General features: G+C 28.3%; 2 protein-coding genes and 1 long non-coding RNA gene across 3 annotated transcripts; 2 read left to right on the top strand and 1 right to left on the bottom strand.

The window, feature by feature from the left end:
* The first annotated feature begins 3,827 nt into the window (after positions 1-3,827).
* Positions 3,828-7,619, top strand: LOC127747542 (uncharacterized). The gene is made up of 3 exons (XR_008009430.1): positions 3,828-4,072; positions 6,488-6,576; positions 7,575-7,619. It is a non-coding gene; the product is annotated as an uncharacterized LOC127747542 (long non-coding RNA).
* A 1,117-nt stretch (positions 7,620-8,736) lies between these two features.
* LOC107487028 (uncharacterized) lies at positions 8,737-12,711 on the top strand. Its single transcript, XM_021141876.2, has 12 exons — positions 8,737-8,853; positions 9,344-9,463; positions 9,542-9,677; positions 10,036-10,212; positions 10,533-10,679; positions 10,766-10,872; positions 11,117-11,210; positions 11,300-11,441; positions 11,541-11,700; positions 11,956-12,072; positions 12,153-12,279; positions 12,359-12,711. Exons 1-12 carry the CDS (start codon positions 8,780-8,782, stop codon positions 12,617-12,619), a joined length of 1,662 nt encoding a protein of 553 aa, XP_020997535.2. The 5' UTR covers positions 8,737-8,779; the 3' UTR covers positions 12,620-12,711.
* Positions 12,172-14,527, bottom strand: LOC107487232 (probable mannitol dehydrogenase). The gene is made up of 5 exons (XM_016107846.3): positions 14,358-14,527; positions 14,167-14,280; positions 13,454-13,973; positions 13,013-13,166; positions 12,172-12,933 (listed from the first exon to the last, which is right to left on the bottom strand). Exons 1-5 carry the CDS (start codon positions 14,453-14,455, stop codon positions 12,728-12,730), a joined length of 1,092 nt encoding a protein of 363 aa, XP_015963332.1. The 5' UTR covers positions 14,456-14,527; the 3' UTR covers positions 12,172-12,727.
* Positions 14,528-16,141: the final 1,614 nt, after the last annotated feature.

Here is a 16,141-nt window from a genome sequence, read left to right as displayed (position 1 = left end):
ATATTTTTTTTCACAATTTTAAGGATAAAATTATCGTTAAAAAAAGTAATATAATAAATGAAAGTAAATCCAATAGTTCAATTAGATATTTTTCATTAGTAATAAAATTTACTATAAATATAATAGAGATAATAGTGATGTAATGGAGTAAGTATAAATAAAGTTTAATTAATTTTTTTTTCTAATCTTTCTCCTATTGATTAATTTTTTCTCTATTCTATTTCCTTTTTCCTTACACGTTATCTACAATTAAAATAAAGTTAATCCCCCAAAAAGTTTATCAAAGCAATTATATAGTAAGAAACCAAGAGTGGAGAGAGCAGGGTTCCTCGTGTTACGAAAACACATCAGTTACACTGCTTTGGTTCATCGATTGAGAAGGATTTTGAGGCTTTGCAGAGACTATATACGAAGGTGCAAACTCAGGTGCAGTTGATTTTACGTGAAGTTGATACTTAAGAGTTGTTAGATGATTTAATTGATTTGACTAAATTTTTATCTAATAACTCTCAAATATTAATTTTACGTGAGTTTTCATCGTATATGAAACCGTGAATGTTGGGTTTGGATAGGAAACCATGCATTCAACTAAGCTCCTCTTAAACATATATTGGAAAAAGAAATATTGTTTAACTTAATTTAACCCTATTGATGTTAACTTCAATTCTAAAAGAAAAATAAATTACTTTTTTCTAAAAATAATGTTATATAGAAAAAAAAACTTATTTATTATCCTTATTTTGTAATTTAGAAAAATATATAGATTTCAACAATGAATTTTTTTATTAATATAATGGAGTAAATTTCATTATTTTAATTTTTATCGCCACAGAAGAGTAGCTTCAGACACTAATATCCAGTTTATTATATTGATAATTTGATTTTTTGTCATTTTCAGGTTTAAACTTTAACAAAAAAGATAAACATGATTTTAAAATATCATTTTTCGACCGGGCCAAAGATTCTTTACTCTCTAAGTGGCTCCAAGTTTATGGCTAGGCTGGAAATGAGTCAAGCCAGTTCATGAGCTAGCTCGAGCTCGATTCGTTAATAGCTCGATAAGCTAAGTTCGTGAGCTGGTGAGCCAAACTTGAGCCTGAAATTGAGCTCATAAATTAAATAAGCTAAACTTGAGCTTGGATAAGCTCGGCTCATTAGCTCGTGAGCTGGCTCGATTATATATATAATCCTATATCCTATATGCATTTAGTCTATATTTTTAATATTATATATATACATATGAAATAGTAATATATAATTATATATATTAATGATCTTAATTATTTAAAATTTTATATTCTCGTGAGCTTTCGGTGAGCCGAACTTGAACTTAAAAAATAGGCTCGATTGTTAATGAGTCGAGCCGTGAGCCAAGCTCAATTTTGGTAAGCCGAGCTTGAGGTTGGTCTAGCTCGGCTCAACTCGACTCACTTCCAGTTCTATTTATGGCTTGAAGACAAAATTAAATCTGTGTCAACAAACCCTATTATTGGAACATTATAAAATAAATTACACACTCTATTTAAAATTTAAAGCAACCTATTAATTTTAAGGTGGAAACTTAAATGCAGTCGATTTTACGTAAAATTGATAACTGAGAGTTGTTAGATGATTTAATTAATTTGACTAAATTTTTATCTAACGACTATGAGCTATCAACTTCACGTAAAGTCGACTGCACTTAACTTTTTACCTAATCGATCTTAATCTTTCTGCCTCAGTTGCCAACCACCGAAAAGTGGTTCACTCAATTTAAAATCTAAAACCTCCCTCAGAATGCTACAAAAATTCAGATGCGTGTCTATCTTCCATGCACAACACCATATTTTCTCAAGTGTGACAATTATTCTTTGGTCTAATAAGAATGTTGCACATCCTTTTTTTCAAAGATGAAATTTTAGAAATTTGCATTTCTCTTATAAAATTTACAAAAAACTATAACTTGACATTGTTAGGAAATAATTTCCTAATTTGTTTGTAGGTAATACATATATTAATTATAATCACAAATTATACTATTTCAAATTAAATGACTTATATAATGGTGATTTTATTTATTGTTATAAATGTTAAATTGAATAAATCATTATTACTTTTGATTTAGAATTAAATGAGAATAAAACCATATATTATTTTTTGTTCCTTAGATAATTATCTTTTGAATTTTAGATATATCATCTTTTGGACTTTAGATACTATTTTATTTAGACTTTAGGGTTTAATGGGTGTCATGCTCAAATATAAATAGACTTTCAGGATTTCGGTCCCCAATATATCAAAACCATTTTTGTTGCTCTTTCCCCATCAAAAGAGTTACAATTCAGCCGCCTAAAAATACAGAAAGCTTTGGTTGAGGAAGATCGAAAGAACCACAAGATCCAAATTCTTCCATCAATTTCTGATTTTTATGAGTAAAGGTACGCTTCTGCATTATAGGATATTTTTATGGTGATTCAATATGAATGATATGGTTTATTGAAATTAATTTATTCCACCAGACATATTATCCTCTTTAAAAATATTTATTGCTATTACTTTTTTATTGTTATATTTTTAATATAACAGTTTTTTAATTCAAGATCATCAATTAAATCCTGTGCATCGCATGGTCAAAAATCCAAATAAAGTATCTATGACTGATATAAATAAGGTGAAATAAATAGCAGAGAGAATATTCGTTGAGATACAATACTAACCAATAAATAATGGTCAACATGATCCAATGTCAAAAACATTAACTTCATAATTAAAAGCTAATATTCCTGCCAATTTTTACAAAAAATGTTTAGGACACAATAAAAATCAGTTTAAAGTATTTTAATTTTTTATTAAATATCGTTGAAATAAATAAATAATTTTTAATATAATAAATATATAATTATAAATATTATATATAAAATTATAAATATTTCTCTTTTTTTTTCTTTAATGAAAATTATTCATATCCCACAAAATGAATTTTTAGGCAATGACATTCAATTCCAAATTTTGAAATTATTTATACAAAGATCATCTTTCGTATTGCCATTTCTTGTTAGTTGTTACTCATCTTACACGATTTTATTCTCCCCATTTTTTTTCCCTTGATCACCATTTCATTCTCATTTTTTCATATGCACGATCTTTTCAGTTTTTTTTACTCATCATCCTCCATCATTTCATTATCTTTTATTATTTTTCTTCATCACCATTTCATTCTGAATATAGAGCCATTTTCTGAATTGTGTTCCCGGCTGTCCTAGCGCACTATCATTAGTTGCTGTATGTATAAAGTAGGATTTGAATTCTCAACACTTACTTAAACAAACTAATAAACTAACCACTAAACTGAGTCAACTTGTTTTGCTTATCATTCATCTATTAGGGGGCAAAGAGGAACGACATAATGCTTTTCATAACAACGTGGTTGCACCAACCATAAGGTTTTTTTTTGTTTTTCCTTTAAATATTTGTTGTTCTGGGCCATTTGGGCTGAGCCCTTTGTGTTCAAGACCCAAAAAAAATAAGAAAAAAAAGAAGATACATTCTAATTTATACCACTCCTCCTGCGAAATTTATTTTCCTTATAAAGCAATTAAATATCATATGAAATTAATACTGTCATCACGTTTGCTTTATGTCGTTTAGGAAAAAATCCCTACCAACATTATCGTTTGGTTTCGTGACTTATTAATACTATTTATAATAGAATATCGTAGTAATAATTTCTTTCCATAGAGAGAAATTCATAGTATAAAAAAAGATTCCCGGCCTCTCACTTCACTTGAATCCAAATTAAATCAAGAAGGTGAGGGATAGTTCACAAACATAAATCAAAACAACACCAAGATACATGAAAAAGAAAAACTTAGGGTCAAGCTATCTCTAATGCAAACTTAATCATACTACACATTACACAGTTATTTCTTGTTTTATATCTCCTCCATATTATAATGATCTCTTTTTATTTATGTGTATATATTTAAGTGCTGCTTCCAATGCAAGTATGTTGTGATTTCTACAGTTCCCACACATATCCGATGATTGTTCCAAGCCTCATCGATCATCATCCTCCTTCAAACTAAGACTTTAGGTATTATATACCTTCTTTTTTTTTATCTTTTATTGTTTTTAACAAAAATGTTTGTTTTTTTTATAACTGTTTCAAAGGTTTAAACCCAAAAATAGACAAACAAATATTACATAAACAGATACAAAACAAAGAAACCCACCAATGAAAAAAAAAGAAAGGTGCAATATATATGATCATTTCTGTCTGATTTTATCCTTATATAAAAAAAAGTGGGAAGTACAATTTTTTTTTACAGTTATTTTGTATATGCTAAATCAAGTTGATTTTGAAAACAGTAAATTTTTTAATTTTTATTCATAAGAATTTTTAAAATGTTAAAAAGTCTTTTTATGAATAAACGAAATTAAATTTATATTAAATAAATAAATAAATGACTATTTTTATTCATAAAAATTTAAAATTGTAATAAATTTGTCTAAGAATAAAATTAGTGTTTAAATATTTTTGTTATTAAAAAAATCATCTTTTGTAAGACAAAGTTAATTCGTTCATTCATCAATAAATTTATCAATATTCTGAATTTTTAAAAAAATAAAAGTGATAATTTATTCTTCTTAAAATTTGTTGTAGCTTTAACAGTAATTCCGTCCATTCTTATTTATCTTATTATAATAAATTTTACATAAAAATTAATTTAAACAAAAATATTAAATAAAATCTTAAAAATTATTATTTTCATACTCAAATTAACGATCATAAATAACTTTAACTCTGACCTTGATCATGATTATATTTTATTGATATATAGAAAATTTAAAAAAGTATTCTAAATGAACAAAAGAACCATCTACATATTTATTTTTTTTAATCTAATTCGTTGGTCAAATATTAACATCAACAAATGCAATTAAAATCATTAATAATTATAAATAAATACAATAAAAATTTATATTATAATAAACTTTCAATTTTCATCATTGGTTTCATCATTATATTCTCTCCCAAGTTATAAGAGCCAAATGTATAGGTATACTATTACTGTCTTCTTAAAAACTAGTTAACAAAGAACTTTTAGCAATTGATGCACTAACCATTAGGTTGTACTATTTATAGAGTTTGTGCACTATATGTTCCATGTCCTTTCCTTCCATTGTCTTCTGAAAAAGAATCAAACATCTTTGACATGTGTCCTCAATGATTGATTAAGCTAATTGTTATGTATTTTCAATATAAAATAATCCTACATAAATATTTAATCACTTCCAAAAAAATAAATTTGATTGGTTTACTATAAAAGTAAACCTAATAATTATTTGGCAGAATTTAAAAATATTTTTTCCTTTGTAAATATATATAATCAACACAATTGGATAGTACTTTTTAATTTCTTTTATCATGCCATAAAATCTTCTTTCCGAAATCATCTATTCTCATATCATTTTGAAATACTATTGTACCCACATTTGGAATCTAGTCCATGGTTCAAGGTAACTCTTGCTTTCTTGTCAAAAAAACACTTGAAATTTGAAAAAGACACTCTATAAAAGGAAAGCCACTCAAATAAAGACGTTTAAAATATTTTTTTAAATATATTTTTTAATAATTAAATTTAGTATATATAATCGATTAAACCGTGTTATTTTTGTTAAATTAAGCCATAGATAAATTAATTTAGTCAAAAAGATGGTGAATCAAATCTTGAACCGATTTAATTTTTTTTTATAAAAAATGACTATAATACTCTTTTTATAGAAAATAACTAAAATACCCCTATTTTATATATATATATATTTATTGAGAATTCTAAATCCTAATCCTATGACGACAAGAAGTAATTGACTATAATTTACTATTCTCAAAATTAATATACATAACATGAATATTTTAGTTATTTTTATAATAAAGGTATTATAGTCATTTTCTATAAAAAATAATATTAATTTAGATTCAGTTCAAAATTTAATTCACCATTTTTTCAGTCAAATTAATTTGTCTAACCTAATTTTAACAAAAATAACATAATTTAATTGATTATATGTATTAAATTTTAATTACTAAAAAATATCTTTAAAAAAAGACGTTTTAAACGTCTTTATTTGGTAACTCCCTCTATAAAACGTGGCTATATCATAGACAAGTTAAAGTTGTTTCTTGAGTTGCCTTCTCTCTCTCACTCTCACACACACTATTGCATATACATATAGGTAATATATAATATTCACTTTAGCCTTCAAGTTATTAATATATGAAGGTCCTTTGAAGTTCCAAAGAGAATTCAGTCACAATATACATCATAAAGAGATTAATTATTTTCAAAGGTTAGTACATTTTTTTCACAATGCATGTCACTGAAATTTTTTTTTCCTGCTCCTGTGGTTTACTCAATTGAGATCATAATACAAGTTTATTTTGGTAATTATTAGAGATATGAAATGAAGCTATGAAAAATTTTATATTATTTAATTTAATTTGCAGGTTTATTACATTGGCAAGAAGATGATGGTGGTATACGTTGCACTGCTTTTCTTCTTGCTGGGTGCATCTTCTGTGAAGAGCTCATTTAGGTTTTCTCTAACACTTTCATTCCTTTATTATTCTTTTTCTTTTACAAAAATTAAAAATATTTTGACGCTTGACTCTTTGTGATACTAATACAAATAATGCTTTCCTTAGCTTATTATGATTTTTGTACGTTATTACTCATCGGTAAACAAATTAAGTAACGGCAAGCATAAGCATTCAAAAAGAAAACGTTCTATATATATGGATATGTAGATTAATTGCTTCTATCTTTATATTCAATTCAATCCTCATATATGCATGAAATGTAACCATAAGTACTTAAATAGTAACGGATATGGAGAAATAAAAGCAGACTCCCATTTATTCTAAATTGATCATATGGTGAAAGCTTTCAAAATCTCATGTAATTTTAAATTTTTTTTTTTTGGTGAAGAACATTATTTGTTTACTTGCATATGGCATGAATTGATCATCGTGTTTGTCGCATGCTGAAAGAGTGCTTTACCATAACTCCTATTTTTTTTTATTAAAGATAGGAGATTCGAACTCACAACCTCTTAATTAAGTATGGAAAAATTATGCCATTTGAGCTATAACTCATTGGCTATCATAACCCCTACTTGCCTCTTTTGTTTTCTAGGAGTATATTCCCTTTGTATATTTTCTTATTGTAAAATTTAAAACTAAATATATGTGATGTTCATTTCTTTTTATTTGTAGAGTTAAAATGATTCATTTTATTTATTCGTAAAATATTATTTAACATTACTTTTATGGTTTTGGCAAGTATGTATGAAGTAGTTCAAAACTTCAAATAAATTTTATGGTTTAAATTTACAAGTTTACTAGATGTTTAATGCAATGCCAAAAACTTCTTTTTTTTTTTCTTGTTAATTTATGTAGGACTGATTTCTCAAAATCAAAAGATATTTTGAAAAAAAAAATCATATTAAAATGACAACAGAATTCTTGTAACTAATTTTTTTTTACCTTATTTTCACTATTTTCTTTTTATATGCATGGCTTCTATTCGCTGAAGGACATCTCCGGTTATTCTGAATACTGAAAATTCTGACCGGGTAATAAAAAAGTCCTTAATTTGATTTTCTTATTAAGTATTGTATTTAAGCTTAAGAAGTTTTGTTATATTTATTGTATAAAATATAATATCAATTAATCCATTATTTTATTATTTCTATAAGGAAACTTCTTAACTACGCCATGATGTGAAAAATTCTTGGCCGTATCATTTACTATATTTTGCTATTTTTTTCCTTTTTAAATTTTATCAGAATTAATAGTTAAAATATTTTATAAAAATTTACTACACAGAATAAAAAAAATGTCTTATTATGAATACACTCATCACACAATTGACTTGGAGTTTCAGGTGATCCTTCAAAACGGCATCGTTTCCATCACACTGGCGAAGCCTGAGGGCTATATTCTTGGAATATCATATAATGGAATTGACAACATACTTGAAGCTCGAAATGATAAAAAGGATAGAGGGTACCTATTTCTTCAATCTATCTTAAATAAATAAACTTTGCTTATATATGATCTAATATGCTTTATTTTGTCATGAAATTAAATTTGGATTAACATATATATATAAATCATGTTTGAATTGATAGTGACCTGGGCCTTCATATTTGTAGGTACGTGGACTTTGTCACAAATGAACCAGGAGAATCTGGCGGCGAACCAAAGTACACGCATATTTCAGCGTCCTCTTAATTATTTCATTCATGTCTTCCTATCATTAATATATAATAAGCTATTTTTAAAAAGTGTTCAACATTTTTTTAAACGGTTCTGCTACGTTACCAACAACATATCTGTCAACTTTTGCCAACTCTTATTTATAATTGTATTTCATGAAAGTGTGAATGTCGTTTTTATAACTGTGTTTAATAAAAGTGTCTTTATAGATATATTTTCTGGATGTATCTCTTTATATATGTATTTAAAATATATTAATTACTAGACACATTTACGAACACACCTCAATAAAACACAAATATAAATAAAAGTTAGCAGAAGTTGGCGGATAATATGTTGATACCCTATACTTTTTCTTTTTTAAAACATATTATAATTAAATATTTTATATAAAAAATTTAAATTCGTATGCATTAAAAATAGCATGAGAATTAGGATTCAACAATAATATTATTTTTCATATATATGTACTGCAGAACCAAGACGACAGATTTTAAAGTCATAGCACAGGACGAGAATATGGTGGAAGTTTCGTTTACAAGAACATGGTCACCTTCAGGAGATGGTGGTCTCCCCTTCAATATAGACATAAGGTGAACCTTAGCATGTTTATACAATTACACGTGTATTTAATTACGTAATATCGCATAAGTACAAATAATTATTTTTTATATTATTTAATTACGTAATATCGCATAAGTACAAATAATTATTTTTTATATTATTTGCATATGTAAAACATTTTACTTCATCAGTATCAAAACTTTGATTTGAGTTGCACTAAATACTACTAATAATATTTGAATTTTGTTAGAGAGTTAATGGAATATTTATACAATGTGTACAATAGGCTATTTATTTGGTTCAATATGAGTTAAAAAATGAACATAAAGACTAATTTCTCAAACACAATACACTCATATTATCCAAAATAACCATATGAATACTAGGATAATAAACATCTGATATCCTACTGAATCGAATATCCCTAAACTCCCATTATACACATTGTATAGATACTCTATTGGCTCCCTAAACTTTCTCGTAATATTATGCAGAAGATTAAGTTAATTGAATTTGCAGGTATGTATTGAGAAGAGGGGATTCTGGGTTTTATCCATATGTAATATTGGAACGGGTAGAGGGATTTCCAGCTGTGGAAATTGATCAAATTAGGATTGTTTTCAAGCTCGCCCGTGACAGGTGATCTCACCTTAATGTGCTAAATTAAATAATTTGTGCTTAGCAGAGGAAAATAATACCAAAACATGATAATATCAGGTTCCGCTATATGGCTATATCAAACACAAGGCAGAGGATGATGCCATCTATGGCAGATAGAGAAAACGGTCAAACCCTAGATTATCCTGAAGCCGTTCTCTTAACCAAGCCATTACAACGAAATTTTCTTACAGAGGTATCAATGCATTTTTTTATTTTTAATTGAATTCACAATGATATTTTTTCAGATTATGAATTGTTAGTATGTTAATTTTAAATATGATCGGTTTAATTTAGAGTGGTCTGATTTTTAAAAAATACAAAAATGATATTTTTAAAAAATAAAAAAATTTAAAATACAGAAATCAAACCTTTTAATTTTAATTCATCTCAAATTTAAAAAAGGTTCAAAAATGAAAACATTAGAATATGTTACTGATCTTTATTCTATGAAAAAAAAATAGTCTTGTGGTAGTGATATTATGGTTATTATTAATTTTTGTTTTTCGGTGAACGGTTATTACTAATTTATTATGGTATGATTTTGGGATCAGGTGGATGACAAGTATCAATACTCAATTGAGAATGAAGACAACAAGATTAACGGCTGGACAAGCCCATATTCTGAGCCACGTGTCGGTTTCTGGATCTTAACACCCAGCAATGAGTTCCGCAATTGTGGGCCTGTCAAGCAAGATCTCACCTCTCATGTTGGCCCAATTGCCCTTTCGGTAAGAATTTTATATTTTTAAAAAAATTATTGGATAGATTAGTTTTTTGTCAATATCAGCTAATCTTTTAAAATTATTTTTCATTATATTTTAAATTCTAAATACTACATCATAAGTCTTAAAATTTAAGCCATTCTCTAAAATTCTGAATCCTTCTAAAAAAAATAAAAACTAAAAGAATTTTAAATAAAAATTATTTAATATTGACTAATTAAAAAAATTAATTTCTTGTATTTAGTTTTTTTTTAAATATTAATAAAAAAAGAGTTTTCAAACTATGATTAATCAAATAAAAAAGTTGATATTTTCAACATGTGTAGATGTTTGTGAGCAACCACTATGCTGGAAGGGAGGTAAATATGAAATTTCAGGAAGGGGAACTTTATAAGAAGGTTTTTGGCCCTGTTTTTATCTACCTCAACTCTGGTCCAAGTAATCAAAATTTGTGGTTAGATGCCGTACAAAAGGTACTTATATATTAAATTATCTTTCAAAATTTGTTATATCGTATATAGTAATAATTCTTAATCATTCTTTTTTCACAATTATGTAGCAATCCAATGAAGCCAAAAGCTGGCCATATAATTTCCCTCGATCAATCGATTTCATTCCAGCCAATAAACGTGGAACAATATCAGGAAGGTTGCAAGTCCAAGATAGGTATGCAAAAATCACTTTTGTTTTTTAAGTGGAAACACACATGCAATTAATTTCACGGGAGAAATTGATAACTGAAAGCCTTACATGAAAATTTAATCAAATTATTAAACGATTCTCAACTATCAACTTCACGTGAAGTTGACTGCATTCGGCACATAAGTTTTAACCTATTTTTTTTAGGTCTTGGAAAACTTAAACCTTATGTGATTATACAATATATGAATAATGTACTTGCTTTTGATAGGTTCATGAAAGGACAGAGCCTTCAAAATGCTAACAGTGCGTACGTTGGTTTAGGTTTACCTGGAGATCCTGGATCATGGCAGAAAGAAAGCAAGGTCTACATTTATGTTATTAATAAAAGCAATAAGAATAATTTTACATATTCTAGTTGTACTTAATAGAAATAATTCGAATGCATTTACAGGGTTATCAATTTTGGACTCGAACCGACAAGAATGGTAATTTTGTAATCAACAATATTGTACCCGGTGATTACAATTTGTATGCATGGGTTCCTGGTTTTATTGGAGACTACAAATACAACAAGACAATAACCATCACACCAGGTACAATATCTTTAAAAAAACACTTAATAATTTCTATTGCACATAATTAACTTGTTATGGAAGAAACGTTTCACTTGCATATATGGACTGTGCATGTAGGATGCTCCACCAACTTGAATACACTTGTGTATAATCCTCCGAGAAATGGTCCAACACTTTGGGAGATTGGAATTCCTGATCGCTTAGCTGCTGAATTTTTTGTGCCAGACGCTAACCCTAAGCTCATCAACAACTTATACAGGAATCACACCATTGACAAGTACGTTAACTAGTCTCTATCGACTTAAGTTTTAAGGATAATTAGTTTTATAATATGATATCAGAACTTTTATTTTTAACTAAAAGATTTAGAATTCAATGTTTATTGATTCTAAAAAAAATTATTAACAAAATTTATAAAAATCCAAAAGAAGCTATTGCGTGAAGAGACGTGTTAAAAAATATAATTATTATTATTACATATTTGTTTTCCTTTTACTTAGACAAATTAAATTTGTTTCCACAACTGTAACAGATTTAGGCAATATGGATTGTGGGAACGTTACGCCGAATTACATCCACATAATGATCTTGTATTCGTTGTTGGTGCTAATGACTATCGCAAGGATTGGTACTTTGCTCATGTTACAAGGTAAGTTCTGTTAACAGTGTTATATATTGGAGTTATATATGTTAACTTTAACTCTAAATTGTGTTGTGTTATGTATGTAGGAAAATAGGAGAGAAGAAATACAGACCATGCACATGGCAAATTGTATTTGACCTTCCAAATGTCACATCCAGAGGAATATACACACTACAACTGGCTTTGGCATCCTCAACTGAAGCTGAATTGCAGGTTCAGTAATTTAACATTTCTTTTGGTTATGCTTAATTAGATAACATAGTTTACAAGTGCGAAATGGATTTTATTTCAGGTTTGGTTCAATGACCCTAAAAATGCAAATCCTGCACACTTCACAACAGGACAAGTAGGAGAAGACAATGCCATAGCAAGGCATGGCATCCATGGATTGTATAAGCTCTATAGCATAGGTGTAAGTGGGAAGCATTTGGTGAAAGGAAAGAACATCATCTATTTGAAGCAATCTAAAGCTTTAACTGCATTTGAAGGAGTCATGTATGATTATATCCGCTTAGAAGGTCCTCCACCTTCATCCCCTGGATTTGATCACTAACTTGTAGTAGTAGTGAAAGGAAGTGCATAGTAGATACAATATCAGCCACGTATTTAGAATAAAATATATATTAAATACACAAAACACAAAGATATGACAGTAAATGCTTCAAGTGGAAGGTTTTAGAGTGTTTCCAATGTCGATGACAAAACGATATTTGACATCAGCTTTGAGTAGACGCTCCAATGCTGTGTTAATATAATCAATAGGAATAACCTCAATTTCAGGTTTCACGTTATGTTTAGCAGCAAAATCAATCATCTCTTGTGTCTCTTTCATCCCTCCAATGGTACTACCCGCAACTGTCTTTCTTCCTGCATCCCAAAATAATCATCACTTAATTAAGGCCACAGCATAATATGTTGATTTAACTTTTAAATTAATTATGTATACCCATAATTAAAGGAAATACTGGCAGCTCTAGAGGCTTCTCCGGCGCACCAACCATTACAAGCTTCCCGTGACACTTCAATAAACTAACTAGAGGCAATAAAGGATGGAAGGCAGAAACTGTGTCAATAATACCATCAAAACTGCCCGTTGCAGCCTGCAAAATTAACACAAACTTTAAATATTTATTCAATAAATTATTCAAATATATTCAAAGAATAAATTACTATTTGTACCTATGAAAAAAATACAGACAACAAATGTATCTATATAAGAATAAAATGACATTATAATCATGGAAAATGACCTCTGTATGCCAAGAGTACCCTAACGGATCAATTACGTAACCAACATTTGGGTACGCTTGGCACACGGACGAGTACATTTGTCAACGTCTGTATCTTTTATGGATATAAATAATTTATTCTATATTCAAACATTCACCTGCATCTGATCATGGTCACGACTTATAAGGAAGTGATCAGCTCCTAAAAGTTGAATTGCCTCGTCCTTTTTCTCAGGGGAGGTGCTGATGACCGTTACCTTAACCCCAAAAGCTTTGGCAAACTTAACAGCCATGTGACCTAACCCACCAAGACCAACCACACCCACATGGAGTCCAGGCTTGTCAAGCCCATAATATCTAAGAGGGCTATACACTGTGATGCCGGCACAAAGGAGAGGAGCAGCAGCATCAAGAGGAAAGCCTTGAGGAATTCGAACCACAAAGTTTTCATCAGCAACCATTAAGTCAGAATAGCCCCCATAGGTGATGGTGCCATCAGTGTCTTTGACACCATATGTGAGAATCATTTGTGGACAATAGTTCTCTAGAGCATCATTACAGTTTCTGCATGTGTTTTTGCGGCAAGAACCAACCATGCATCCAACACCAACTTTGTCCCCAACTTTGAACTTGTTTACCTTGCTTCCCACCTCTGTCACTATGCCTATAATCTCATGCCTGCATGTTTTAAAGAAGAACACATTCAAAATATGCAAAACTTTAAGGTGAAAACTTAGGTAAAGTCGACTTTACGTAAAGTTGATATCTGAGAGAAATTTAGTCAAATCAATCAAATCATCTAACAACTCTCAGTATCAACTTCACGTGACAAACTTTAAATACATAACTAAAATGAATGATTATTTATTACCCAGGAACTAATGGATATAGGGAAAAGCCCCATTCATTTTTCAGCATGTGTATGTCAGAGTGGCATACCCCACAATACAAAACTTTGAATGCCACGTCATTCTCTCTCGTTTCCCTGCAAAAATTTGACAAACCAATTCTTAATGAAGTTGCAAGAAATCAATTGAAAAATTTGATATGAGTGAAGCAAACCTTCTAGAGAAATTAAAAGGTGAGAGAACACCAGAAGTATCCCTAGCTGCCCAACCAAAGGCCTTTCTAGGATGCTCAAATTCAGCTTGTGTTGCCATTATTATAGTATGATTAGTATCTGATCTCTAATATACTTGAAACTAAGCAGGATCCAGTTGCATAAGACCTCCTTAATATCTATTCTTTTATAGTAATTATTTGTGTGGTAGTAGTACTGTTTATTACGTCTTTGGTAACCAATATATTTTTATATAGGGGTACTATTTTAAGAGAAAAATGTTACCTAATCAATAAATATTATTATTTTTTGTCAGTAATAATATATAATTATATTTACAAAAATTTTATACATAAAAAATATAATTTATATTTATATTTTTTAAAATTTATACAGATAAATCAATATAATTTATATTTGGCGTGTTCGTTCTTATAGAGTCGTATAATTCTTTTTTTAATTGATAATTTAGTATTTATATTAATTAAATGATAATAACAAAAAATATTAAAAATTACTGAACAAAATTTTTTTTTGACAAATATACATACAACATCCTACACATATTTTGAATTATGAGAGATCAGAGATCTTTTATCGTTGTTCTTGTATGCTGAAAAAAAAAATCTTTTGATAACATATGGAAGGATTAAACTCAAAATCTACAACTAAGATCACAATTTTTTTTAGGCAATTAATTTACAATATTGTAGTAGATCAGATGAATAAAGACTAAGTAAGAGGAGAATAAAGAGAAAAACGGAAGAATATTAACTTGTTGTTAACCAAATGCAAAACCAAAACAAAAAATATCTTATAAAGTCACGTTAACATTGTCATCAAAGATAAAAAGCATTATATTACACCTTATCTAACAACTATGAAAACAAGAACATAAGAAAAGTCTGTCTATGATGTAAGATATCTACACCAACTCCATTTAATAATTATAATGATAATGATAGAATATAGAATTCAAAATTTATCGTACATGATATTGACAACAATAATAACATTTTCCGCAATAGGAAAAACTTGCATTACTTAAGTAGGTTTTAGAGTCAACGATATGTGTTATTTATACGCATTGTCCCTAGGCCCTAGACTTATATTATACATTTGAAATGAAACTTTAAATTGCAAGTTGTATCATAATTATGGCAGAAACTCACCTGCAGTGGACTACAGGTGAAGTTGCTTCTGGATGGCCGACATATGTTATTATATGGTTTAAAAAAAATTGGTTTATCTTATATAAATAATTTATTTAAAAAAACCAGTTTGAATTGGACCAAACAATTACTTTTATTCCCTTCTTCTTCGTTTTGCACGTAAAATTGTTCTCTTTCAATTCTTTTTTTAGAACTAATATGAAACTTTTAATTAGGTATGTTCCTTTTATTTATATTTCTTAATCAAATTTATTATTTCAAATGTATTTCTTAATTTATGTTTTTATTCATTCCTCTGTGAATGATGAAAATTATTTAATAAATACCTACATATTTATGTCATTACACCATTTTGATGTTCAGGATCATAAATACCAAGATAATTCATGGCAATTTCATGTGATGGAAGATAAAAATGTAATTATGGTATAACGTAGACTAGTTGATAGCATGAGCAATGTTGAAATTTTGGCATGATCTCTTTCATATTTGTTATATGTCTCTTTAGTTGGTGATGTTATAGTTTATTGTGATGATATGATGGTAGTTTAATGGTATGAGTTAGGTCCTTTTTATTTGGTTGAATTTTTTCTATGACTATCCTATTCTTGATG

The sequence above is a fragment of the Arachis duranensis genome, chromosome 5, assembly GCF_000817695.3.
Source record: "Arachis duranensis cultivar V14167 chromosome 5, aradu.V14167.gnm2.J7QH, whole genome shotgun sequence".
In the NCBI taxonomy this organism is placed as follows: Eukaryota; Viridiplantae; Streptophyta; class Magnoliopsida; order Fabales; family Fabaceae; genus Arachis; species Arachis duranensis.
The sequence above is the reverse complement of the archived record's forward strand: the minus strand, read 5'-3'. Positions and strand labels throughout refer to the sequence as shown.